General features: G+C 53.4%; 1 protein-coding gene across 8 annotated transcripts; it reads left to right on the forward strand.

The window, feature by feature from the left end:
• Positions 1-535: 535 nt before the first annotated feature.
• Positions 536-27,545, forward strand: CDIP1 (cell death inducing p53 target 1). Of its 8 annotated transcripts, none has more exons than XM_072751455.1 (8): positions 782-886; positions 1,708-1,838; positions 24,064-24,138; positions 24,586-24,687; positions 24,826-24,981; positions 25,798-26,071; positions 26,181-26,317; positions 27,240-27,545. In XM_072751455.1, exons 4-7 carry the CDS (start codon positions 24,603-24,605, stop codon positions 26,290-26,292), a joined length of 627 nt encoding a protein of 208 aa, XP_072607556.1. In that variant the 5' UTR covers positions 782-886; positions 1,708-1,838; positions 24,064-24,138; positions 24,586-24,602; the 3' UTR covers positions 26,293-26,317; positions 27,240-27,545. The 8 variants fall into 8 exon arrangements, with proteins under 8 accessions (XP_025858814.1, XP_072607555.1, XP_025858813.1 ...); XM_072751456.1 differs by lacking the exons at positions 782-886; positions 1,708-1,838 and adding exons at positions 22,543-22,722; positions 23,421-23,530; XM_072751454.1 differs by lacking the exon at positions 1,708-1,838 and having other exon boundaries at positions 760-886.
• The last annotated feature ends 450 nt before the right edge of the window (positions 27,546-27,995 follow it).

Consider the following 27,995-nt stretch of genomic DNA (forward strand, 5'->3'; position numbering starts at 1 on the left):
GGGCCTGGGATCGAGTCCCACGTCCGGCTCCCTGCAGGGATCCTGCTTCTCCCGCTGCCTGTGTCGCTGCCTCTCATGAAGAGATAAATAAAATCTTTTTTTTTTTATAAATAAAATCTTAAGATACATGTACATACACATACACACACTGCCTGTTCGGTAACATTGAACTCAAGGCCGACAGCACTATGGCTCACAACCAGAACAGGTCATCTAACACAGGTGTCTTCTCCTGAAGACACGTCACAGTCTCCCAGTGTTTAGGGACATTGGACAGTGCCTGGCGCCACGCTTGGGGACCATTTCAAACAAAATCACCAACAAAACCCCCCAAAATGTAAAAACCGTGGCAGCACACATGCACAAGACACTTGTTCACAGTATGAGAGCTAAGACAAGAAGGCACAAGGTTGCCTTATCTGACTTCAGCTCGAACCCTCCGCACCTGGCAATGCAAGCCCTTCCCGTCGTGCGCAAGCCCACAAAACGCACCGTGCCTAAGCTCACTAAGCATTGGTTGAATAAAGGGAGGAACGGAGATGCGCCTGGCTCTGACGGATGCTCTGGGCCTGAGAGGGCGGGAGGAGGCGCCATCTAGGTCCTTCCCCTAGCTTCAGACCACCGCAGGCCATTCTTTCGCTGGACAAAACCTCCCCAGACCCTCCCACGTGTCCTGCCTTCGCCGAAGCACCTCCGCTCCCCGTGACGTCACCAAGGACCGTCACGTGTCGCTGGAAGCCCCGCCCCGACGCTGACCTCATGGCTCCGCCCGTCGCCCTGACGCCCTGCTCCAAAGCCTACCCGCCTCCTTCTGACAGACGCGCGACGGCGAGCTGCGGAGGCGACCGTTTCTGCTGCTGCGGCCGCCGCGGGTGCCGCGGGGACGGTGAGTCGCCTCGGCCACTGGAGACAGCTTCCGGCGGAGCCCCCTTCCCCCGCCCCTCCCCGGGCCCGCCGGGAGCAGGGCTGGACGCGCGCGGCCCTCGCGGGGAGGGGGATGACCTCGGACCGCTGAGCCCCCAGCCCCCGCCTGCGGCGCCTGCGCGGTGCATGTCGGGCACTGTGGTCTCCGCGACCCGCGGAGTGCTCCTGAGGCGCGCGGACGGACTACATCTCCCAGAGGCCTTTGGGCGGGCGGGGGGCGGCGTGCGCGCAAAGCCCCGCGGGGCTGAGGGTCTCGTCCTCCCCGCGCCCGGACCCCGGCCTGTCTTGGCGTCTGTTCGGCCTCGGGCGCCTGGCCTCCCGAGGTAAAGGCCCCCGGCGGCGGCTCAGCGCACCCGTCGCCTCCTCCCCTGGCACTGATGCGATCCAGAGCGGCCCTCGGGGTTTTGACGTCGCCTGTCGCCTGTCGCCGGGTTGGCCGCCCCCCCCCCCCCCCCGCGGGGCTGCGGTCACAGTTCGGCCAGGCTCGGGCGGGCGCCGGGGTCGGTGCCTTGGGGCTGCCGGCGCGCTCCTCGGGGTCCCGCTGTCACCCTCCCACACCTCCTGTCGGGAGAGGTGGGGAACTAGCATCTCCCGCTTTCCACCGCGCTGTTTCCTGGAGGAATGGGGGTCGGGAGGAGGGTCCCGGGGACAGAGGAGACCCCGCTGAGCTCCTCGGTGACCTTGGCAGGCCCGAGGGGCCGCGCGCGTCTGCCTCCCCCGCCCGTCCCCCATCGCCGCCGGGGCTGGCGAGGAGGCAGTGACCTGGCCTGGCTTCGGGCCCAGCTTCCTGCCGTCGAGGACCTTGGTGTCGTTGAACCCACGTCGTCGTCGAGCCTGGCTTTGGGCACTTGTTCGTGGGCGTGCGTTTCTGTTTTCCTCTAAATGTACCCAGGAGGCTTCTCAACAGGTGTCAGGTAAGGAGCTAGCGGCTCTCAGTGTTTCCAGTGTGGGTCTCGGATCCTCTGTCTTAGAATCACCAGGACAGGGGATCCCTGGGTGGCGCAGTGGTTTGGCGCTTGCCTTTGGCCCAGGGCGCGATCCTGGAGACCCGGGATCGAGTCCCACATCGGGCTCCCGGTGCATGGAGCCTGCTTCTCCCTCTGCCTGTGTCTCTGCCTCCCTCTCTCTCTCTCTGTGACTATCATAAATAAATAAATAAAATTAAAAAAAAAAAAAAAAGAATCCCCAGGACCTTTGTTAAGAGACCTGATTCCTGGGCAGCTCCCCACCCCCCCCCCCCCCCCCGCGGGTTCTGATTCAGCACTTATGGGTTGTGGCCAGGACTGTGCTTAATAAGCTCCCCAGATAATTCTCAGTCACATTTGGAGTTGAGTGCCTTTATCCTAAAGTGAAGAGGTTGGAGGTCTTGGAGCATAGCATTTATACTAGTTTTGTGTGTAAAGTGGGACCTGCTGCTGGGCAGGCAGTAGTAGGTAGTGTGACCCCTCTCCTTGGCACTTTGTTACTTACCTCCCAGCCGACTTAAAAGTTGGGTGGGTAGAGCAGTGCCAGCTCTGCCTCGCCCACAGCCCCACATTTAAAAGTTAAACATTCAAACTGTATGTTGAATGCAATTAGACCACCACCTAGAATGTGCAGCTTTTAACTGTATTTTGTCTCTTATCTAACCATCAGCAGTTCATTTTGTTTATGTGTGTAAGTGTGGACATCTGACTGTTTCCTTTCCAAATAATTACACATATAATTAAGTAGAGTCATAGAATTTTTGTTTATTGATTTTTCACCAGTAGAAGCCCTGGGTATTGAAGAGTTCTCTCTGTCTCCCATCCCTGAGGAGCTGGACGAGTTTGGAGGTTTTTCCATAGGATGAGCCTCTGGAACCAGGAAAGAGGTTTACATATGTTCTTAACAAAGAAACAGTAGGCCATGGCTCTAAAATCACTAAGAGCAGAAACACGGAATGTGTGATGTACAGTAATGCTGCAGGGAACAAAAATGTTTTGAGGGGCTGCTAATGAAATGTATCCTGGTAGTCAGATTAGGCCAGCAGATCACGTTGACAATAAATGATACAAATCGTCAGCCTGCGGACTCCATGACTGCTCTTTACAGTTTGCCTGGTTTGAACGTGCTAGTTTGGTGTGGTTTCCCAAACCCCAGGGTAACAGGGCTGTGTAGCCCAGCTGACAAACTTTGAGTCTCTGGGGCTGAGGAGCTGTTTTTTTTTTTTTTTTTTTTTGAGGAGCTGTTATGTAGGCACAAATACCAATCCCTAATCCTGTTCAGTTGTCTGAGATCCTGTAGAAATTCATCTCCAGCTTCAGCAACACTGTTCAAAGGTCATGCACATCCTTTTATTCATGGAGGACACAGGGAAATGTGGTAGAGTCATGGCACCATATACTTACGTCTCTGTCCTTGCGTGAAGGAAGGCTGTCATGCTGGTGAGAAGGCAGCGTGCAGGGGTTACTCTGCATGCAGGCGTTGCTCTGCGAATAATGTTGTCCCCTCATGGGGAGGAGAGCCAGGCTCACAGGGGTGGCACAACTACACAAAGGGATTTGGAAATGGAGTGTACAGAATGGGAATCTGCCAGTTTTTAGAACCCCACAGAGGGCTTCCGGCTCCTCATCTCTGCAGTCAGGACTCTCAGACACGTCTCCCCAGGAGGTGGTAGAGGCTGCTTTGCAACTTAGTGCTGCAGAGGAGAGAGGGCGTTTGGCCTGGGTCTGTGGCAAAGCCTCTCCCCCCTGAGAGGGCAGCCCACCCAGGGAGATGCAGGTCTGGTTGCCATAGAGCCTGCTGACCAAGCACCTCTCCTGCTTCTGAGTTACCAAGTTCTGATGATGAAGGTGGGGTCCCGGGACCAGTATTGTCTAGACCCGGCAGAGCAGGCTGGAGGCACTTTTGTTGCTTCCAAACTGTGTGACGAGCCGTTTGCCCTCCCAGAGCCTCACTTGCTGCAACTATGATAAGTGAAAAGCAACACCCAAGTGAGATGAAGACCCGTATCCACTTGTGCTGGAAGATTAGGGTTACCTCACGTTAGGTGAAGTAAAACCACATGGGGTAAGGAAGTCCAGTGACACACTGATTGTCTCCATAAAGACATAAGTCGTGAGAAGTTTGGTAATATCAGATCAGTTTTCCAGAAAACGTTTCTCATCATCTTATTGATGCTCCTGATCTGTGGGTGCTGTGAGCCCCTTCATGGTCTGGCCACTGGGTGGTTCTTACCACAAGGAGTTGTCATGAAGTCCAGTAAAAACTGTGCGTGTGCTGGGTACATAATGTGTTCAATACGTTGATTCAGTCTGAATTCACATCTATTCCAGTGTCTGTGTTTTCCCTTGGAGGAGAAACCGAGGCCAGGGCAGGCAGAGAAGGCTGGAAGGGTGTCCTGGGGTGGAGTTTGAGAATTCTACGCCTTTATTACTTTGGTAGGAAGTGAAACTTGTTGCAGTTATAATCAACATTAAAAGCAGCAGTTTTACAAGCTGGGGAAGCAGCGAGGAAGGCAGTTGTGTTTGCAGGGAGTGTTCTTCTAAGCGCCCCAGGCCCATCTGGTAGGGCCCTCACCTGTGCTCCGCCCTCGCAGGTCCGACAGCAGCCAGGAGGCCACACAGGCATCATCTCAAGGCTGTTAGTAAGTGAATTAGCAATGACGGCCAGATGCTGGCACGACAGGGCAGGAGTGAGGCTGAGGAAAATGTGGCTGTGCCACCCCATCGTGGAAAGTACTCCCCAGAGTTGACTGTGACTCATGAAAGGGGGTCTTCTGTATGGATTTTTGGCCATAAACTAGGCACTTTTCATCAGGAAGCCAGGGACTCCATCTCTGCTAAGGCGGTCTTCTGCCCCAGCGGCCGTGAGTGGTGGGTATTTGGGCTGGAAATAGCATGGGAAGCCTAGTTAGGCTAACCCCAACCCTCCCTTATTCGATGGATCTGTGCCAGGGGCTGAGTAGGGCCTGCAGGGACACCAGTGGGGAAGCCCCCGTTGTTTTCTAGGTGGGAGGTGAGTGAAGTGAGGACGGAGTCATGGGGAAGGCTCAGGTTTGCTGGAAGAGCAGGGGTTGGAGGGTGGGGGTGTACGTGTGTGGAGGTTGAGGAAAGGTCTGTGGAAGGTCCCTTGGTAGGAGTGGGGTTTGGTTGGTTTGGAGAAGAGCAGATTGCAGTCTGGGTGGCTGCAGTAGAGTGTAGTAGAGATGTGGAACATGGGGCCAAGTCTAGACTTTGGCCTTTAAAGCTTGAGCAGTAGATGAGAGAGTGGATCTGAGACCTTTTTGAACCATGGCTTTGGCAGGACTTGCTAATAGGTCAAGGTTTAAGGGCTAGAGAAAAGTCTGGAACACCTCTCAGACATCCATCTTTGTGGCCAGGGTAGTATTGCTAACAGCACCGAGCCTTTGGGGTGGGGGGAAAAGCTCCTGCCCAGAGTACCAGCCAGGCTGCATTACTTACCCACCCAGTCAGGCAATATTTGACGTGCTGCTTGGGGCCGTGGAGACACTGGCCCCAAACCCTGTCCCTGCCCTCTGGGAGCTGCCGATCTGGCCTGGGGAGGCTGGGCCCTTGACCAGAGTGTTCTGTTTCCCCTCTGTTGTCCCAGGCCAGGAATCCCTGCCCTCCTTCCTGCAGGGCCCACCTGCTACCTGAAGCCTCCCCAGGGCCCTGACCCACAGACGCCCCTCTCTCACCTGCAGTGCCTGCGGTCATGGGTTCTCATTTGGATTTTGCCGAGTATCTTTTATAAATGCTTCTTAAATGTGAGCTGGTTTCCTAGCTAGATCTACAGTTCCCTGAAGGCAGGGGCCACAAGGTGAGTGACCTCCATACAGAGGACCATGAAAAAAATTTTTTTTAATTTTTTTTATTTATTTATGATAGTCACAGAGAGAGAGAGAGAGAGAGAGAGAGAGAGAGTCAGAGACACAGGCAGAGGGAGAAGCAGGCTCCATGCACCAGGAGCCCGATGTGGGATTTGATCCCGGGTCTCCAGGATCGCGCCCTGGGCCAAAGGCAGGCGCCAAACCGCTGCTCCACCCAGGGATCCCGAGGCCCATGAAATTTTAACTGAGTTAAGGAGTCAAGAATCTGAAGCCTTTTTAAACAGATAGTCCCTTGAAAATAAACAAACTTGGATAGTGAAGGGTCTGCAGGATAAAACTGGCTTTTCCTAGGCCTGGAAAAACTGTACTGCTCTAGGCAAGGTGTGACCACTTCTTAGCCCTGGACTCTGGGGCTTTCTCTACTGCCTGAGCCTCGGGCCTGTGATTCTGTCCCTGCGTAGCCACGCTCAGGCCATATGTATCTCTGCGTGCGTTTACCTGCTTTGTCTGGAGAGCACACGGTCCACACCTTGGTCCAGTCAGACCGGCCAGAAAGAAAGCATGCACGCCGGAGGTGGGGGCTGAGAACTGAGGGTCCCCCAGGTCTAGCAGCCACCTACTGGCGTCAGGACCTTGGGACCCACGTTAGTGCACCAGGCATAGTGCAGGAAGTGGCCAGCGGGGGGACAATGGACAGCCTAATTTCCCACGCCCTCCATCTCACTCAGAGTAAAGTGGACATCCGTTAGAGGCCCGAGGACCTGATCCACCTCCCATCAAGGGCCAGCCCCTCTTCCTTAGCGCCTCCTGCTCCATGGCACCCCAGCCCCCAGCCCCCAGGGTTGTGTAGGCACACTCGAGGCCCCTGCACCCTACTCTCTCTGCCTGGTCCTTCTTTCCAGCACTGCGCACGTGGCCTGTTCCATCTTGGCCGGAATGCTCCCCACTCTGAGAAACCCTTCCTGTTTGGAATCGCATCCCTGCAACACTGCCTTCCCCACTCATGTTTCCTCCACAGCGTGCGTCAGCATCTGGCGGACTACACACAGACCTGTTCCGTGTTCTCACCCCAGCTCCCCACAGATGTAAGCTCCACAAGATAGTGGTCTTTCCTGTCTTCAGGGCCTAGGTAGCGCTGGCTCAGCAGGTACTGGGTCCGTGTTGGGTAAAAGGGCGTACGGTGCCTGCCTTTCAGCCGTCCTGTCTCCTGGGGTCTGGGAGTGTAGTGTACATGCCCCGGCATTCCCTGGGGTGCAGGCGAATATGGAGTTGAATTCCCAAGTGAACATGCAGTGGGTAGCTTCTAAAGTCAGCTGGCAGAGCAGACACTCAGGGGCCAGCTGCCTGGAAGTCCTTGAGTTGCCCGTGGGCTCAGAGGTGTGCAGAACTGGGCCCACTGGGCACCTGAGGAGATGACATGCGTGCTCCTGGGTCCTGTTCCCTCGCTCGAGCCCTTCCCTCACCAAGGGAAGGGGGCCTGGTTGGCTCATGTCACTTGCTTCTCTTTTTTTGTTCTGGGAGCAGTGAAATCCATGAAAACTCACACAGTGGAATTCCCGCTGTTGGGAGTGTGAGATCCCGCTTGAGCATAGTTTGGAGAATGTATGAGAAAAGAGACAGGGCTGAGATCTGAGACCGGTGCATCTGATGGTGTGGGGCATGAGTCAGGACTCCTCCCTGCGCCTCTGGGCCCGGCTCCCAGTCAGTGCAGCCGGGGGGGGGGGGGGGGGGGGGGGGGGGGGGGGGGGGGCTGCTGGTCTTGCCCTCCACTGTCCCCAGCACGGCACCTTGCCTCTGGTGGGTGTTTAGTAAAAGAAGGGTCATGAATGTCACTTGAGACTTTGGACTTTGTGATTTCTAATGACGTTTCTGCCTGGAAGGTGATCTCCAGATGTATGAATCATAGAGAAGTCACATATGACCATAAATAAGACAACCCCAGATAGAACATGAACTCCTCTTTTGCCACAGAGAAGATCCAAAATAGTTCTTCTGTCCCAGCTGGCATGAGTAAACTCTCTGGGTCAGAGGTCCTTTTAGAGTAGTGATAGGAATTTAGTTAAATTTCCATATCCTATTTTGTGTAGTATAATGTAAAATACTGATTAGATTTGTTCCTCACATGTCCCACAGCACTTCTGTTCGCACTCTTCCCTTTCTCCACTGTGGACATGTTGTCGTCGTAGACCCCGGCCCCACTTGCTCGCCTTGTCTGAGTGCCCCTGGCCACAGGGACAATTCCACTGCAGAGCATAGCCCTGGACTGTTCTCTCGTCTCAGGATTTTTCCATTGGTCCTGCAACATAGCTTCTTACCATGTGTGCTTTTTTTCTTCTTCTTCTTTTTTTTAAAGATATTTGTTTTTTTTATGAGAGACGCAGGCAGAGGGAAAAGCAGGCTCCACGCAGGGAGGCTGATGTGGGACTCGATCCAGGCATTCCGGGATCACGCCCTGGGCTGAAGGCAGACGCTTAACTGCTGAGCCACCCAGGCGTCCCCCATGTGCTCTTTAGAAGGTTGTGTGGCAGCATCCAACCACTGCCGTGGTCTCCGGGAATAATTCCTAATCTGTGACATGTCTGCTGGTTTTTGGCTTTTTTCTTTTGACTGATGCCATCTGGGTGACCTCTAGATGGCATGGCACGGGTGAGGTTGCTGTATCCTGTTCTCCACCCAGCTGTTCTTGTTGAAAATAACTGAGAGAATGCTCTGTAATATGAAGAGTTTAAATGATGTACAGATACTTCCCCACTGCTTGGGCGGGGGTACCTGGACAAGACCTGGCTACCGGCTAAGCTCCCCTCCTGAGCCATCGGCAACACTACAGGGTCTGTGTCTGAAATAAGATTCTTCCAGCTGGGTGGCCAGGACTGTAGTGGCCACATGGCTGTGTTGCACGTAGGGCCTCGTGCTTTCACTTGGGTCAGAATGGTATGTCTTGATCTCAGATAACTAACTGAGTCAAATGGAATCAAGCCAAAGACTGCTTTGTGTCAGGCAGAGGTAAGGATTTTTTTTTTTTTTCAGGGCTTCATTTTGATTGCCTAAATGATGGTTCTTTAGACTCATCATGCTTCTTTTTTTTAATTTTTATTTATTTATGATAGTCAGAGAGAGAGAGGCAGAGACAGAAGCAGGCTCCATGCACCGGGAGCCCGACGTGGGATTTGATCCCGGGTCTCCAGGATCGTGCCCTGGGCCAAAGGCAGGCGCCAAACCGCTGTGCCACCCAGGGATCCCACTCATCATGCTTCTAAAATGAGTTGGCCTTTGAGTTCCCAAGAGCTGTCTGCCCAGCAGGTGCAGATGACTTGTTTCTTTACTAGTGAGTGCAGCTGTATGTATTTTACTCCCTGTGCTGCTCCTTCTCCTCCTGTCTGTACTTCCTCCTCCTGTGTCCAGCTCCTGAGGCCCTCCTGCCTGGGAGGCAGCTCCCCCTGAAGGCAGAGGGTGCATGTGGAGGCCTGTGCCACACCCCCAGCACACATACACAGCACCCGCCTGCGGCACAGCTCTATAGCCGGGTCGTCCCTGTTTCATGTGTGTCTGCTGGGCTTTTCTTACCTGCCCTCCTCTGCCAAGTGACCTCATGCTGGCTCTCCGGGCAGGGTCTCCAAGGCCAGAACTACCTTGGATGGCCTTTATGTTCCAGCTTTTACTAAAGTGCTGTGAGTTAAACCTGGTTTAGAGAACGGACTCCTGCTACCCGACTCATAGACCAATATAAAGACTGTAACACCACTTTAGGAGGGAAGGCTGGCAAATAGCCATTCCTTGGGTTTGCTTCTTGGACTGTTGCTTTTCTCCTAGACAAAGCGAGATTACAGTCAGAAGCACCTTTCTGGACCAAGGAGGAATACACTTAAATTTAACCCAATTTAACGAGCCATTTTGGGGAAAGAGCCAAAGGAGCTGCCCATCCTAGAAAAACTAGAAACTACACAAACAGCTTCTGTTTGTGTATAAACAAATGACCCAAAATCTTAATACCCATAGAAAACAATTAACATTTGGTGTCTTATACATATGTGAATGTATACTTTTAAAGTAGAATCCCGGGCAGCTTGGGTGGCTCAGCAGTTTAGTGCCGCCTTCAGCCCAGGCTATGATCCTGGAGACCTGGGATTGAGTCCCATGTCGGGCTCCCTGCATAGATCCTGCTTCTCCCTCTGCCTGCGTCTCTGCCTCTCTCTCTCTCTCATGAATAAATAAAATCTTTTTTAAAAAAGTAAAATCTGTAAGTGTAAACACACTGGTTTTACAATGCAGTATCAAGATTGTCTTTCTACCTACAATAATGGGTCTATACCGTTTAGGGGGGCAAATGCAGGTACATTATATAGGTAAACCAGATGGGTAACCAGTGTCTTTGGTGGGACGTAAGGCATCGGTACATACAAACTTTGCCTGTAAATCTTTGCTCACACGTTCACTTACCTCTAGGACAAATGTTTTGAAATGGAATTAATGAGTCGAACAGAACGTATAGATAGCAGAATTGTCCTCCAAAAGAAGTCACACTAACCCCCTCTGCTGTGGTCCTTGTGCTGGTGACACCTGGGGAGTCAGAGTGGTTTCCCCGGGTTTTGACAAGCATTCAGCCTGATGTAAATTGTTACTGTTGTCATTGTCACAGTTCCTAGAAATCTTTCTAGTTTAGAACCATTCTCTGAGGCCTCTTCACCTTTTGATTTTGCTTCTGAGAGCAGTATATTTTCTCTTTAAAAATTGTACTTCCTTTTTCACGTTCTGCGTGCGGCTCCATAAATACAAGGGATACAACCAAGAATTTGTGTTTATTGAACGCTGTGTGGCAGCTCTCTGCTGTGTGCTCCTCACACACAGCCCCACTTAGGCCTCATGACGTTTCTGGAAAGCTGGGCAGCCAGATGGCTGGCGTGGAACCGAGCACCAGGGCACCTGCAGGTGAGGTTTGTGTCCTGTCAGCCTGAGCTGTGACCGGGGCGCAAGCCTCCCTCTTGGGGCCACGGCTTGGGCTAGTGCAGTAGCTTCTTGGAGCCGTGACACAGATGGGGGTTGGGGAGCGTGTGGGTCGGGTGGGATGAGAGAGGCAGATGGGAAAACCAGATCTGCTTTCTGCTCCTTTCTGTGTCTTAACTCTAGCTTGTTTTGAAGTATTTGGAATTCCCACGGCATCAGATAAGCCTGTGTTCACGTGTAAAAATAAACAGTTCATAGCCAGCAGTGATGCTATCTGAGGGAGGGATTGTCTCTCCGTCCTGCCTCCATCAGTACGAACAATGGAAAATGGACTGCGGGCAGGATTTCCCAGGCCCCTGGGGCGAGAACTTGGCAGCCCAAGGGGCTGCTCAGCGAACCCGAACCTGTGGAGGCACCAGCACAGGCTGCAGGAAGCCGAGTCGGTGGGCTTTTCAGTTACCGACCACTTGTTGACATACCTGCAGCCTAACCAGCACCGTCTGTTGGTAACGATACTTGCATTCCTTCTTAATTAATAATCTGGAAATTTACCAGTCATAAGTAATTCCTGGCTATAGTGCATTTAAGAATTGCTAGAAAATTAGCACTTCTATTTCTCTTTGATTATTGGAATTAGGTCTGGCTGTATTTACTAGGAAACCCAAAGTAACCAACTGAAACAAATTTGTTTCTTTCTCACATAGAAGATATGGGAGGTGGTCCCTTCAGCCTTGGCGTGGTGTCTGTGATCTTCCAGGGTCTGGGCACCTTCCGCTGTCCTTAGTATGGCTTCCATGCCCAAGGTCACCTTGTGGTCAAGCACGGCTGCGGGAGCTGTCACACCTGTATTCCATGCAGTGGACAGGAGGGCAGGACGACGAAGGGTCCATCTGGCCAGGGTAGCACCTTCCCATCAGTCCTTATGGTGCTGCTGTGCTTATGACTCATTGGCCAGAGGTTAGTCGCATGGTCACAGGTGACTGCAAGAAGGACTGGGAGTGTCTTAGCCAAGACCCTCTAGCCCTGAATAAAAATGGAGTGTTGTGCTCCAGGTAGGGAAACTGAGGTTCAGAGAAATTTAGTAGCTCGCCCAGGTCATACAGTCTGTCATGGTAGGCAGGATGCCAGTGAACCCTGTGCTCTCAAAACTTTATTGCTGGCCAGGAAAGGAAGTTGACATCTTTGTTCCTGAAGACTGAGTGGTTGAGGGTGACGGGGGCTGGGGCGTGGGGGCAGCGCTCAGGAGAGTGGGCAGGGGAGAGAGGAGGCCTGGGGCGCTCCTGTGGAGGTGCTGTGGGCTTCCTGGCCTATGATCCTCATCCCGCGTATTGGCCCAGGTCCCTGTGGGGGTCCATAGTCTGTGTGCTCTGGTGGAGCAGCCCCTGTGGCCAGGAGCCTCTGAAGCAGTCAGGCAGGGTGAGCATGGGCTCCAGGCAGTGACCTGGCCGCCCCCGCGAGTGCAGCCTCCTCCCCTCAGTCTGTGACTTATCACCGTCCAGCCACTCTTCCCATCCCCTCCTTTGCTGGTTTCATTAACTCCACCTCCTCCTGGCTGGCTTGGGGAGATATTCCCTGACCCCCAGATCATGTCCAATTTTTCTGTGCTTTCAAAGTTCCCCCCGCTTTTCTGCACACTATGGGTTACACTTTGTAATTACGTTTGGCATTTTTGGTGTGATTATTTAATGCCTGTCTTCCCCTATTTGATTTTAAGCTTCTGGAAGTCAGGAACTATGCTCTCATTTCCTGCGATGCTACACAACTACCCCTGTGAACAGATGGGGGAGTTATTCTTAGGAGAAGCCCCGCCCCACCCTCCAAGGGCCTATGTTAAGTGGCCACCACATGGACTGTTCTTAAACCCACAACTGGGGACTTTGGGAGAACAGGACAGTATGTGGTGTTGCCCAGGAGGTCAGTGGCCATCCCTGGCAAGTAAGTCCCCCAGTCAGCGACACCTCATGTTGCCTGGTCCTTACATGGCTTATGCACGTCTGTGTCTCAGTTCTCACACAGCCTCGAGGTGGGTTATGGGTGATGCAGTTGCATGTGAGCCAGGCCTCCTATGAAGGGGCTCAGCAACCCAAGTGGGTTGTCCTTCCCCTTTCCTCTGGGTGGCCTCAGGGGACCCGAGAGGATGTTTGGCTTTTATTCTGGGCCTCCAGCCCTTCCTGAGCAGCGGGTGCCTGTCTGGTGTTCAGCATGTGGGGGTCTGTAGGCAATGTAGAAAGCTGTTTTTCAGTTTCCCCAACAAATCCCAAAGTCCTACTCCCGGCCAGATGCCTGGAACTTGCGTCCTAGGGACTGAGAAGCCCCTCTGAGGCCAGCTGGCATCCTAGTGGTGTGACTGCTGGGAAGGTGAGTTCCTCTGGAGAGAGGCAGTGAGCAGGCCAGGCAGGCCAGCCTGGCTCCAAGAAAGGTGGTCTTGCAGTTGCTGCTGCCTGGCTGCCACCCTGCCACCAGGGTCCTGGGGTGACACCCGAAGCACCCTTGCCAGGGCCTTTACCAACCGTGAAGTTGCCTGGGAGGAGAGATGGCCCTTAGGAGGATTGCTAGCATCTCTTCAGGAGTCCCATGAAGCAGGTAGCCTCAAAGTGGCTATGTCAGATGAACTCTGCTGGGCTGGACCATTCAGGTGGGATGTGATTCCACGCCCCCCAGACTCTGCGGGGAACACACACTAGGACCCCCATGAAGCTGCCATGGCAGAGGCGTTGGTGCCGGTTTTGTTTTTCTTCCCGTTGGAAGTTGTTCATAATAAATGGTGACATCAGCAGGTGCCGTTTGTCCTGTGTGCTTGTATGCCGGGTCTGGAGCTGATGCTCTGGGTATTTTGCACACACTGTTTATTTTAAACCTTGCCCCCTTACTCCCACGGAGGTCGGCATGATTACCTCTGGTTACAAACTAAGGGACTCTGAGGCTCAGCGAGGTCACACAGCTACAAGCGGTGAGCTGGCTCACAGCTGGGCTGATGCTTCCTTTCAAGGCAGGGCCGGGCTGCAGCCACAGCGCTCAGAGGCTCAGCCGGACAGTCCACCCTGGTCTCGGAGGCACTGGAGCCCCTCGTGGCCTGCGGGGCTTCCTGTAGCACAGTGGGGCCAGAAGGTGATGGGTGCAGTCTCCTGGAGGCCTCGGGGGGCTCAGGGTCAGGACTCTAGGGCAGGGCTCAGATGCCGTTACAGTGCCCTTCTCCCCACGTGGGCCTCCACATCTGTGGTGCAGAAGCGGCGAGGAGTCTGACTCAAGGCAACTGCAGCAGCAGCTTGGGCTCGTCGCTGCTCACTGCACCCACAGGTCTTATTTAAGAAAAAGCAGTAAAAGTGATTTACGGTATTAAATCATCTTGACCCTCAAGTGCACATCTCTCTGCTATTCTGTGTGATGAAACGTGACACATACATCGCACACACGGAGTAGGACAGGTGCCTCCAGGAAAGCACGTGCATGGTTGGTTGAATTGTGAGCTGAACTAGCTTTCTTGTGGAGCTCCAGATTTACTTGGACAACAGACACAAACTGTTATTCATGGTTGGGGCGTTAGTGGACATTCTCTTGAAAATGGATAGTGAGCCCACCTCTTTGAGGAAAACAGCTGACTTTTGTAAACAGTGATAAATTTGTTAATCTGTTTGTGGCCGATGATAAAATTTGAACTTTGAAGTGAAAGTTAGAATTTTGGAAAATTTGTATCTGCCACTTCGAGCTTGACAGCTTCCTGATAGTTAAAGACTTTTCTGATGAGATTGGTGGTAATACTGGCCATGTGACTTGAGTGGGGGGAACATTATATAATAAGACACACCAGCACTGTTACATCTTCATAATCGGGGCTTATAAACCGTGAACCGGTGTTCAGATGCCCCATGCTTGCTGTTAGAAACCGTGTGTGTGTAAAAGAGCCATTCCATATGCCACGTAGACCAATGAATTGTAGCAGATAGTAGGATGAATTCATTAAAGATGCAGATTCCATATGACAGCTAACCTTTGAGACACTACTGCTGTCAGGTTTGGATGTGGTGTACAGGAATGTCCACAGTTACAGACCTGAAAAGACTCTTCAGATGCCCCTCCCATTTCCAGCTGCTTATCTTTGGGAAGCTGGGTTTTCTTCACGTATTTCAACCAAAACAAGGTAGCAGAGCAGATTGGGCGGAGGAGCAGACAGGAGAATCCAGCAGACTTCCCCGGAGTCAGAAATGAAAGAGTTGCAGAAATGGGAAACAATGGCAGCTGTCTCGTTATTACATTGTTTTGGAAGTTATTTTAACTATTTATGTTGACATGTTGAGTTTATGGATGTTTTTTAATGAATTAATAAATACTTTTTAAAAGTCCTCATTTTTAATTTCTAATATGGTAAATATTGATAGATATAACCCACAAAAACAAAACCTTTGTAGACTCCTCCATAATTGAGTGTAAGGGAGTCCCGACACCCAGAACACTGGGGAACTGCTGCTCTAGCAGGTCTTGGGGGGGCTGATGACAGAAAGTCCTCCTTCCAGGCACTGCCCTGCATGCCTCGGTCTGGCCTTCTTCCAGAAGCGGGTGTTGGTGCATGGCCCTGGCAGGTCCTCTGGGGCAGCAGAGACGCTGGGGGCAGGGTGGGTACCCCTTGGTGGTGTGCGGGACCGTTCAGACTGCAGAATTGTGTTTGCAGCTGTGGCTGCAGCCGGGGAGGAGCGTATCCCGCTGGCCTGGGGCCAGGCCTTCCCAGCTCCCATGGGCAACCCGCCTGGGCTGCCTTAGGCCGCTGCCAGTTGGCCGAGCTTTGGATCAACAGCAGCTCGCAGCAATGAATGATGAATAGTTGGGAGCCGAGCAGAACACCAGAGGCATTTCCCAGGGCCCCTAAGTCTTTGCTTTTAACACTTCTCTGGGATGTGGGAGACCCAGAGGAGAGCCGCTTAGATCGGCACGCCGGCAGTGGAGACCCCACGCCTCTCCTGTCACAGGGATCAAAGCTGCCCATCACTGCTCCCTTCTAAAATTGTATTCTTTTTTTTTTTTAAGATTTTATTTATTCATGAGATATATAGAGAGAGGCAGAGACACAGGCAGAGGGAGAAGCAGGCTCCATGCAGGGAGCCCGACGTGGGACTCGATCCCGGGTCTCCGGGATCAGGCCCTGGGCCTGAAGGCGGCGCTAAACCACTGAGCTACCCGGGCTGCCCCTAAAATTGTGTTCTTTTCAAAATTTTGGTTCTGCAAATAATGTGCAGATACCTTTTTGTTTAAAATATGTGTATGTGTAATGACAGCTTCACCTGTCTTGACTGTTGGCTGCCAAGCTTCAACCCCAGAGAGGACTGTCTTGGTCTGGGTGTTTCTTCCCCATCTCTTTCCTTTATAAGCACACAGGGAAATATCCACACCTGGGTGGGTTTTGCTTTTAGGGGGATGTAATAATTCACATGCCATACAATTCACCCTTTGAAAGTGCACAGTTCAGTGGCTTTAGTGTGCTTGAAGAGCTGTGCCACTGTCTCATTCCAGAGCCTTGTCATCCCCCCGACGGACATGTGTTTTGACCCTAAGTGCTCTGCTTCCCTACACAGTGAGTCTGCCAGGTGCTGGGCACATGTCATTGTCACTGCTCTGCATGTGGCATGGCCAGGAGTCAGGGGTTCCAGTGCCAGGTCCCAGGAAGGGTGAGGCTCAGGAAGGGTCAGTGACTCACTCAAGGCTACCAGCTTCAAGGCCAGGGCTGACTCTGGAGCACCACACTCTCCACATATGCCCTGTTTTCCCATTAACTGGTGACTGACCTGGGGCAAATTTTTGTCCCTCTGTGAATGGGAGAGGGGATGGGTTCCTGCCTTCCTGATTGCACATTGGAACACTTGTGTGCCCTGTCCTTAGAGCTGTCACTGTCCTCAGTAGCTGCTTAGAGTATTGTGCTGGGTGTAGACAGGGCCTGGGATTGGTGGGATGGGTGTAGGGGTGGGGGGCAATAAGGCAGTTTTGCTTGGCTTCATGGTCCCAAACCCTAAAACCATAGCAGGCGCCTCATGATGTCACTTCTTCCTCACAGTTGGGGAAACTCACCTGGTCCCACCAGCTCAGAAAAGCAAAGGCTGCTCTGTGGGTGTGAAGCCTGATTATTTTCTGTGACATGGCTGAGGGTGGAACCGGGTTTCCAATATTGGGTTGCAGAGCAGACGTTTCCATTCTGCAGTGGGCCTGCCCTGAGTGCCAAGCAGGGCCAGGCTCTAGGGGCTGCTGGTCCAGCAGGTGGCACTCAGAATTCCACTGGACTGGGCAGCTCGGGTGGCTCAGCAGTTTGGCACCACCTTCAGCCCAGGGCATGATCCTGGAGCCCCGGTATCGAGTCTGCATTGGGCTCCTTGCAGGGAGCCTGCTTCTCCCTCTGCCTCTGTCTCTGCTTCTTTCTCTCTCTCTCATGAATAAATAAATAAAATCTTAAAAAAAAAAAAAAAAGATTCTTGTCACCTCTTTAAAAAAAATTCCACTGGACTAAGGAGAGGAGCTGTGGGCCACTTTGCAGAAAAGGGCCTGGCCCTGTGTCTGGGACAACTGTGTCCTGCCCCCAGAGGCCCCCAGCACCTGCTGTCCTTGGGAAAGTGAGATGAGGTCACAGGGAGTCCATAGACTTGGAGATGGGTTTTGTCTCATTTTAGGGTGACTTGAATAATTCCATTCTACATAAAACCACGTGTTTGTCATGGGCGCAGGGGCCGAATTAGGCCTCACATGGCCCCATTGTCTCTCCTAGTGGCCTGCCCTTGCCTCTCAGAGACCACTCAGGACCGTCTCTCCAGGGCTTATCACCCCCGTCCCTTGGGGCTCTCCTGAATCTGTCCTTAGCTCCCCAGGGCCTTACTGTTCCCTGTGGCAGGCTCTGGCCCTTTCCATTCTGAGGATTTTCTGGCTCATGTCAAGGAACAGGTCTGTGCTGTGAATTCTAGAGAAAAGCTGCAGGCACAGAATATATATTGGAGTCTGTGGCAGCTTCTCAAGAGTCTTGAACCTTCTCTCAGCCACCTGGCCCATGCTGCCTCCCTGCCTTGGCAACGGTCAGGACTGTTGCTTGTAGGTCAGTGTCATCCTGAAAATGCACTGAAGGGACATTGATCTCTCAATTTGATCCTTGAGGCTCCTCTGACGAGGTGCCATCCAGTAATCTAACCTCTACTCTTCACACATTTCCAGATACTGCTTAGTTTCTTTCTTAAAAAAATATTTTATTTAGGGACACCTGGGTGGCTCAGCAGTTGGGTATCTGCCTTTGACTCAGGGCATGATCCCAGGGTCCAGGATTGAGTCCTGTGTTAGGCTTCTGCGGAGAGTCTGCTTCCCCCTCTGCCTGTGTCTCTGCCTCTGATGAATAAATAAATAAAATCTTTAAAAAATATATTTTATTTATTTGAGAGAGCGCACAAGCAGAGGGGACGGGGAGAGGGAGAAGCAGGTTCCTCACTGAGGAGGGAGCCCGATGTGGGGCTAGATCCCAGGACCCTGGGACCATGACCTGAGCTGAAGGCAGGTGCTTAACCGTCTGAGCGGCCCAGGCGCCCGATACTGCTTAGTTTCTTTTTTCTTTTTTTTTTTTTTTAATTTTTTTTTAATTTTTTTATTTATTTATGATAGTCACAGAGAGATAGAGAGAGGCAGAGACACAGGCAGAGGGAGAAGCAGGCTCCATGCACCGGGGGCCTGATGTGGGATTTGATCCCGGGTCTCCAGGATCGCGCCCTGGGCCAAAGGCAGGCACCAAACTGCTGCGCCACCCAGGGATCCCTACTGCTTAGTTTCAATGCAGACTTCCAGCCTCTGGAAAGCAGCTGTCTCCCAAAGGCCAGTGGCTTCTAATGTAGGAGCTGTTGGGACTGGGGCAGTGGCATATCACTTTTATCCAGGACTAAGTGGGAAATTCCGCAGCATCCCCACACTGCTGGAAAACAGGAATTTAAGGCTCAGAGAAATCTTTGAAAACGCCTAAAATGCTGATTGTGAGGCCACATGCCCCTGGGTGTGATGTGAACTGCGTTAGTAGGGCTGCCCCGTAGGGCTGAGGACAGTTTGCATCCAGAGCAAGCACCCCGGGGGTGTCAGGATGAGTAGTTCTCTAGGTCTGCTCAGTACCATCTCAGGGACTTCTGCAGTCCTGAGGCATGTATGGGGAGGGGGGGGGGAGTCTCTGGCCGGTGTGCCTGCACTGTTACACCACGACATGAGAATCTCATCTAAGAATTCTCTTTCTCAGGGCACCTGGGTGGCTCAGTGTTAGTCGAGCGTCTGCCTTCAGCTCAGGTCATGATCCTGGGGTCCTGGGATCCAGCCCCGTCGTCAGCTCCCTGCTCAGCGGGGAGCCTGCTTCTCCCTCTGCCTCTGTATTCCCTCTCTCTCTCTAATAAAATCTTTTAAAAAGATTTTTTTCCTTCCTTCTTGTGTAATGTGCTATGGCTCAGAGAGAGCATCTCTGCTCCTGTGTGGAGTGGGGCTCACGCCCCGGCGTCCTGGGAGCCCCGTGTCTGCGCTCACACCACATGCTGCTGGTTCAGCACCTTGCTGGCCGGCTAGCTGCTGAGTGGTGTGCTGCATCTCTGGTTTGGAGAACCAGGCCTGCCCACACCTTTTCATCCACAGAATCCAGAGGGCGCAACGGGATGTACAGTGTAAAGGCCTCTGGGCCCCAGGGCAGCCTGGTCAGTATGGTAAACTGGTGGGGGTTTTCAGGCGATGCACTGTTTCTTCACAGATCATATCTAAGAGGCGGAACGGGAGGCCGAGAGGCCTGTGTTGGGTTTCTGGGGCCACATGCGGACTTCACCCAGTTCCCAGAACTGCAGGCCCCCTTTTCTGTGGGGAGCTGCATCTCTCAGAGGCTTGGGGCTTGCAGCCCCTCCCATAGCTTCTATCAGCGATGCTCCAGCCAGCGCAACCGCAGTGTTGCCAGGGGGCAATCTCAGATTCCACAGTTGCATTTGTAGTGTCATTTGAGCGGGGTGCATTTTTATTGGAAAACTGTTTTGTGGGCAGCCCGGGTGGCTCAGCAGTTTAGCGCCGCCTTCAGCCCAGGGCCTGATCCTGGAGTCCCAGGCTGCTTCTCCCTCTGCCTGTGTCTCTCATGAATAAATAAAATCTTTTTAAAAAATAGGAAAACTGCTTTGTTTTTGGACATGTGATTTTTTTTTTTTTTTTTTAAAGATTTTATTTATTTATCCATGAGAGACACACAGGCAGAGGGAGAAGCAGGCTCCTCGCATGGAGCCCGATGCGGGACTCAGTCCCGGATCCGGGGATCACGACCTGAGCCAAAGGCAGATACCCAACTGCTGAGCCACCCAGGCGTTCCCATGTGATCTTTTTTTAAAGATCATAGCATTCTTACAGTTTGTATCGCACCTTAGACAATGTAGTTTTGTGGCAGGCACCAACATAAATATGAAACGTAGTTTCATATTTATTGGGAGGCACTGGGGGAGTTGGGAATTGAATCCCTGTACAATTCCCAATGACAGCCCCAGTGGCTCAGTGGTTTATCGCCACCTTCAGCCCAGGGACTGATCCTGAAGTCCCAGGATCGAGTCTCATGTCACGCTCCCTGCAGGGGGCCTACTTCTCCCTCTGCCTGTGTCTCTCATGGATAAATAAATAAAATCTTAAAAAAAAAAAAAAGTTCCCAATCCATTCTTCAGAAACTCTCCTTCATACTGGTGGGTCCTGCCCCCAGTCTCTGCCACAGTCCCCGGCTCCAGAAGGCAGCTGGAGGATGGGCACGAGGTGGAGGGCAGGGGGAGACCGCCCGAGGTTGGGTGTGGAAGCAGGTGGTGGTACAGCCGAGGCTGAGCGGAAGCGGCCCCGTGGCAGGCAGCAGTGGGTAGAGGATGGCCCAGAATCGGGTGGGTGCCAGGCTTGTCCTGTCATTATGATGCCAGAACTCCAGTGGAATCTGGATGTGATGGAAACAGTGGAACTAGATGTGATGTTGAAGAAACAGGCCATGCTTGTGTCCTCAGAGGGTGGCGCTAGTGCTGTGTCCCCTCTGGACACAGAGGGGCCTGGAGGACCCCGGCTAGTTCGGCTCTCCTCGCCCCAGAAAATGCTCCAGTGACTCACCAAGCGCAGTGCACCTTTTGTGGCCAGATCCCTGGTGAGCTGGGACTACCAGACAGACAGTGGGGCCACCCGGGCGGCATCCCAGAGGCTTGTAGGGTGGGATCAGTGGCAGGTGCTGGCCCATGCATGTTCTAAGACTTTGGTGGGCTGCAGGACAAGCCTCTTGAGGAAAGCTGTCTCTTTCTGCCACCAGGAGGGCGCCTGGCAGGCTGCCCAGGATCTCCAGGCCCAGCACACACAGCCAGGCCTGCCTGGAAGGGGACTTGGTGTGATGTCCTTTAGAGGCTCTGTGGCTTCCTTTTCTTTCCCGTGCACTGTTTTTTTATTTTTTATTTTTTTTAAACATTTTATTTATTCATGAGAGACACAGAGAGGCAGAGACACAGGCAGAGGGAGAAGCAGGCTCCATGCAGGAAGCCCGACGCGGGACTCGATCCTGGGACCCCAGGGTCACGCCCTGAGCCAAAGGCAAACGCCCAACCATTGAGCCACTCAGGTGTCCAGCCCGTTCACCGGCAGGCAGAGGTGGGTGGGAGTGTCACATTGGAGTCCTAGATTCAGCTCTACCTTTTATGTGCCACGTGACCTGGGTAAGTCCCATCTTTTCTTGGCTTCCAGGTCTTTGAAGGATATTGTAAGTAGCAACTCAGAAGAGCAGGTCATAATATAGAAGCACTTGGGAAGTAGTTCCACTTCATGGTCGAAGAAGTGTTATTTTAATGTTACAAATTAGTGATATCAATAGTATCCAAAGTTTGTACCAAGTAAATTGCGGTCATCCTCCCCAAAGGCACAAATGGCCATACATCTTTGACCTAATCTTTTCACTTCTGGCAATTTTAACCAAAGGAAATAATCCAAGAAAGGGAAAGAGCATTAGCCAGAGGTTTTCCCTGTTTGTTATGAAAGTAACAACAAGCATTCCAAATGCATCATTGTGGTTTTGGTTCGTCAAATAAGGGTGGCCAGGTAAACGGTGATGGGCCCATTTCGGGGAATATTAAAATTGATGGTCATGGGGTCTTGCAAGATGGACAGAATATATAGGACACCATGTTAAAACTGTCACATAAAAATACAAAGGGCTGCACGCAGACTGGCAGGGACGTGCAGGGAGAGTGGCTGCATTAAGGTGGGGAGATTGGGCAACTCTGTTGTTTTTTAATGAGTTTTGACATATAATCCACCTACCATATGATTTTCCCATTTAAAGTGTGCAATTCACTGGTTTTTAATATATGCACAGAATTATGCTACCATCATTACAGCCAGTTTTGGCTCATTTTCATCATCCCGAAAGGAAACCATGTTTGTCCCTCTGTCTGCCCCCCCCCCCCCCCCAAGCCCACACGACAACCTCGAGTATGCTGTCTCTGGCTTTGTCTGTTCTGGGCGCCGTGTAAGGACTCACACGTAGGGAACCTTTCATGTCCGGTCTCTGTCACTCACGGTCGTGTTTTTCCGGGTCTATCCAGGCTGCAGCAGGCTCGTTCCCGGTCGTGGCGGGGAACGTCTCCACTGCAGGCCTACATCTGCAGTTCATCCCTTTACCAGTGGTGGGACATCTCAGTTGTTGACGCTTCTGGACTATTATGAATGATGCTGCTGTGAACATTCACGGACAGGATCTTGTGTGGTTTTCAGTTGTTTTCAGTTCTTGTGGGTGCACAGGTAGGAGTGGAATGACTGGGTCCCATGGTAGCTGTGTGTGGCCCTCTCCTCTGCCTAATATGTGTTACTCATTAGCCATTCTAGTGGATGCCAAATGTACCTCATTGGTTTTTTTTTTTTTTAAGATTCTATTTATTTATTCATGAGACACAGAGAGAGAGAGACAGAGACACAGCAGAGGGAGAAGCAGGCTCCATGCAGGGAGCCCAATGCGGGACTCGATCCCAGGACTCCAGGATCACACCCTGGGCTGAAGGCAGGCGCTCACCGCTGAGCCACGCAGGGATCCCATCATTGTGGTTTTGGTTCGCATTTCCTTTTGGTTAAATGTTTAGCTTCTTTTTATGTGCTTATTGGGCATTTGTTTTTATCTTTGGAGAAATGTGTATTCAGATCTTTTGATATTTTTTAATCGGGTTGTCTTTTTGCTAATGAGTTAAGAGTTCTTTATGTAGATATTTTAAATACAAGTCTTTCAGCCGATCTATAAAAATTTTCTGTTCTGTGAGCCGTCTTTCCACTTACTTGATGGTGCCCCTTGAAGCCCAAGGTTTTAATTTTACTGACATCCAGTTTATGTTGCTTGGACTTGGTCTCTTGGGCCCTGCCACTGATCTGTGCTTTTTTTTTTTTTTTTTTTTTTTAAAGATTTTATTTATTTGACAGAGTGCTCACAAGTAGGGGGAGCTGCAGGGAGAGGGAGAAGCAGCCCCCCCCCCCCCCCCTGCTGAGCAGGGAGGCCAAGGTGGGATTTAATCACCAGGACTCTGGGATCCTGACCTGAGCTGAAGGCAGATGCTCAACCTGTTGAGCCCCCAGGTGCCCCTGATCTGTGACATTTGTACTGATTCCACATTCCTTTTGCCCTGGTAGGGTTCTGAACTTCACGCTGGTGGGGCTCTCAGACAGAGCTAGTAGAGCTGCTATCACTGTGTTTCTCTGTAACGTTGAGAATTTTTTCTAGCTCATATTTTTTTTAAAGATTTATTTATTTATGTTACAGAGAGGTGGGGGGGTGGGCAAAGACACAGGAGGAGGGAGAAGCAGGCTCCATGCAGGGAGCCCGACGTGGGACTTGATCCTGGGACTCCAGGATCGCACCCTGGACCAAAGGCAGGTGCTAAACCACTGAGCCACCCAGGGATCACCTAATTCATATTATTTAAAAAAAAAATAACCAAACTTTACTTCAAAATGCTACTAATTTCTAACCTTTTATGCTGAATAGAGTAAGAGGAAGTGCCTTGCTATGGGAGACAGGATGCTGACCCAGAACAGGAAGGGCCCCTGGTTTCCTCCTTCTCCCCCAGGACCCAGTGGCAGGTGCTCAGGGAGCCTTGGGAGAGAGGTGAGGGAGGGGGTTCAGTCTGCATCTTCCTTCCCACCCCAGCTCCACAAAAACCAGGGCAGAGGCCCCATGTGCACAGCTGGCTGTGGAGAAGCCCGTTCTTTCTTTCTGCAGCCCAGGCGGGCTGTGAGGGCTGGTAGGAGCCTGGTGCAGACAGGACTCAGCCCGTGGCCGTGAGAGGAGGGGGAGCTGAGGATTGCCACCGTGCCGGTGGGGGAACAGCCACACGGGGTGGGGAGTGTGGCTGCGGCTGTTGCCCTGCTGCTGAGCCTCTGCCTGTTGTTCTCCCCCGGAACAGCTCCCCAGAGCCCTGCGTGTCCACCCAGGCCGGCCGTGGAAGGAGCCTCTCCCTTCTGAGCACCTGGGATTTGAGGTAAAGAGTCTCCCAGTCCCTCTCCCATGAGCAAGGTATGGTGCTCTGGCACGGAGGTGGCCAGCTGCCCTGGGGGGAGGGTCCGCCTCACCCACTTCTGTCCTCGCAGGGCACCCTTGCCTCCTGCCTTTGACACGGGAAGCGCGGGTGATGGTGGATGGTGGTGGCTCTGGGCCTGGTTATCCTCGGGGATGGTGGGACATCTCCAGGGCATAGATGGAGCCCACTCTGCTGAAGGAATCCATCCCTGTCCTCCACCCCCCTGCCCCGCCCGAGCGCAGAGACTGATGTGGAGGCGTAAAAGGCCACCTGAGCTGCTGCGAGGGTGGGGTGGTACACGTGTGGGAGGAGCCACAGGAGGCTGCGTGCGGGGAGGACAGACACAGACCTGAGCCTGACCGGCACGCAGGGCTGGGAGTTTAGTTCACGTCCTGGCTTTCCTTCCAGGTCCAGAAGCAGCAAAGATGTCCAACGAGCCACCCCCTCCATATCCTGGAGGCCCCACAGCCCCCCTTCTGGAGGAGAAGAGCGGAGCCCCACCTACCCCAGGTAGGGTTCGGTGTTCCTGATGGTCCTGTCCCTTGTGGCTTGCCTGTCCAGCTCATAGAAGCCGGCACCTGGGGCAGCACTCCCCTGGCCCTGCAGCCACTGCCCTCTGAGCTCCCTTTCCCTGCCTTCTCTGTCCAGGCCGCACCTCGCCAGCTGTGATGCAGCCCCCTCCGGGCATGTCCGTGCCCCCCACAGACATCGGCCCCCCACCCTATGAGCCACCGGGTCACCCAATGCCTCAGCCTGGCTTCATCCCCCCCCACGTGAATGCAGATGGCACCTACATGTCTCCAGGTAAGCACATTCCCTGCCATCCAGCCTTCACCGTGTGCCGGTGGTCTTCCTGCACAGGGTTCTCTCAGGGGTGGGGACTGACTGGGTGTGGACAGGGGACATGGGAGGGTGTCCTAGAGCCAAGCAGTGCTGTGCAGGCACCGTGAGCGAGCACATGAGCTGTGGGCCTTACTGGGAGGGGGGCTAGCTCCTGGGAAAGCCCCTCAGGCCCAGTGGCAGGTGCTGACTCATGGCTGATATGGGGGCCTCTCCCTGCCAGGATCCTGAGTCCATGGTGGTGGGGGGGGGGGGGGGGGGGGTGCTGGGCTCCTGCTTACCCAGTTCTTCAGGACTTCTCAGGCCAGATAAAGGCCCAGGGCTCTCGCACAGGTGGCCCCACATGAAGTGGGCCTGTTCCTGGTATTTCAGTGCAGGATCTGGTGACACTGGTGGGTCCGAGAGCCTTGAGTGCACAAGGAGGGCTGGGCTGCCGAGAGGCAAGGCTGTCCATCCTGTGGTTGAGGTCCTTGTTGCAACACAGTGCCTGGTCCCCTGCGTATCAGAGGCAAGGAGCAAACATACCCAGCTGAGACCGAGGAGAGAGGCGGCCGCCTTCTCAGCTCTGCTGTGTCCCGCTGGGCCAAGTAGCTTCTCAGTCTTGGTCCTCACAGGGTGGGGAGCAGGAAGGGCTGGGAGTATGTACATCATCACCTGGCCCAGGGCCTGCTCCCAGAGGCCCCCCTCATGAGGCCTCCCCTGGGGTTGGGGGGGGCCTCAGGCCTATGGGGCAAGTGGTAAGCCAGTAACCTGTCTTCACTGTCTTCTTTGCTCTTCCAGGTTTCTACCCTCCTCCAGGCCCCCACCCACCCATGGGCTACTATCCACCAGGGCCCTACCCACCGGGGCCGTACCCTGGCCCTGGGGGCCATACTGCCACAGTCCTGGTTCCTTCGGGGGCTGCCACCACAGTGACAGTACTACAAGGAGAGATCTTTGAGGGCGCCCCTGTACAGACGGTGTGTCCCCACTGCCAGCAGGCCATCACCACCAAGATCTCCTATGAGATCGGGCTGATGAATTTTGTGCTGGGCTTCTTCTGCTGCTTCATGGGGTAGGTGGTACGGGTGCTTGGGGTGGGGCCGTGCCCACCTGCCACTGAGCTGGGGTAGGCCTATGTGCCCCCAGTGCCCTCTCAGCCAATCTCTCTGTCTCCGATTCAGGTGTGACCTGGGCTGCTGCTTGATCCCTTGTCTCATCAACGACTTCAAGGATGTGACGCACACATGCCCCAGCTGCAAAGCCTACATCTACACGTACAAGCGCCTGTGCTAACGGAGCCAGGACTGGACTCCCTGCTGTCAGTCTGGCCCCCTGTGCTTTCGCTCCCCTTGCTCAGTGGCTTGCTTCCCTGCTCCCACTTGGGGGTGGAAGCCGTCCCACCAGTCCCCTGGAAGTCTTGTCCTCTTTGGCTTGCCCTTCCCTGAGCATCGGACTCTTCTGGCAAAAATTCTGTTGGATTTAAGGCCAAGGGTCAGCAGGTGGCAGGGGGATAGCTCGGAGCCTGTGTGTTGCTGGTTTGCTTGATGTTTGTGATCAGGACGAGAAGCTGGGAAGGGTCTCCTCACTCCATTTCTGGACAGAGCATAGATTTGGTCCTAACTGTCCCTGGGACTAGAAACAGTCAGAGCAGACCTGGGGCCTGCAGTGGGGCTGTACCTGTAGCCACAGTGATTTCTCATCTGCTGGGCCAAGAGTGGGAAAATGGACTGAAGCAGGACAGGGTCCTCAGGCCTGGCTTTATTTCTGGGGTGCTAGAGGTGGGTATGATGATTAGAAGGAATGACTCTGGCCCTCAGAACTCTAGAACTCTCAACACTCTATCCAAGGGCCTGGGAGTCCCCTGGGTAAGGTAGAGCGATCAGCACACCTGCAGATCATGGGCTGGGTGCTGAGGCTCTGGCTCGCCAAGAAGGGACTTGCCTCTGGCACCCCCTGCCCAGCTCCCTTTCTGGCCTGCCCTCTACAAACCCCCATCTTGGCTAGGGCCAGGAGGAGTGCCCAGGAGCCTAGCCCATCTGTCTGTACCATGTCCTTGCTGTGCGTCGGCAAGACCTTGCCCAGTGGCCGGTGTGTCCCAAATAGGACTGGAGAGGACAGAGAGAAGGGGCCTCCTTGCAAGCACACACAGATTTGTAGTGTGCTCTCCATGTATCCTCTTCTCAGCAAATGCTGGGCCCTTTGCCCTTGCTGACTTGCTGTCACTGTGCTTGTTTCAACAGCAGGTACTGCAGCAGGAGCAGCTGTCAGGCACTGGACTGGGACAGGCTGGGGACAAGAAAGGAGCAGCCACAAGTGGCGGACGTGCCTTGGTGGACATCTGCCCTGGGCCTGAGCCCACACTGTATTTCCTGAATGGTTTGTCTGTGAACTTGCTTATGTGGACCGCTGTATCCTGCTGCCACCCCTCCTGGTTTCGCACTGCCACTGCATGGCCTCCTGTCACTGTGAATCATGGCTGGTCTCAGTTTGTAGTTTCTCATTAAATTGGCCCTCTCACTCCCCTGCCCTGGGCCTCTTGCTCTCTTGCCTGGCTTCCTTCTTTGAGAGGGAAAAAGGGAGGGGGGCTAGAAGTGGTCTAGGGGCTGGGGCTTGAGTCCTCAGGGTCTTCGTGCTTCTGCTATACTGACTGCCCAGGGTTGACGCCAAAACCCAGTGTAGACCAGCCCCAGGTTCTAACTGGGACCAGACTGGGGTAGGAGTTGACTTCATTGCACTATAAGGTTACCTTCCTATCTCTGACACTGATTTCACCCATCTCCATGCCATGGTCTCTGCCCACACAGTCTGCAGGCTGGAGTCCCCCTGGTTTGAGCTCCGGGTCATCCCACCCTGTAGGCAAATACCCTTTTCCCCCTTAAGCCAGACACGGCCACTGGGGCTGGGGTTTCTGGTCTGAAAGCTAATTGGGGGCGGGGGGCGGGCAGCCAGTTGGCCCCCCTGGTTCTGAGCCAGCTCCACCCCCATCCTCATCTGAA

This window comes from Vulpes vulpes, chromosome 3 (genome assembly GCF_048418805.1).
Source record: "Vulpes vulpes isolate BD-2025 chromosome 3, VulVul3, whole genome shotgun sequence".
NCBI lineage: Eukaryota > Metazoa > Chordata > Mammalia > Carnivora > Canidae > Vulpes > Vulpes vulpes.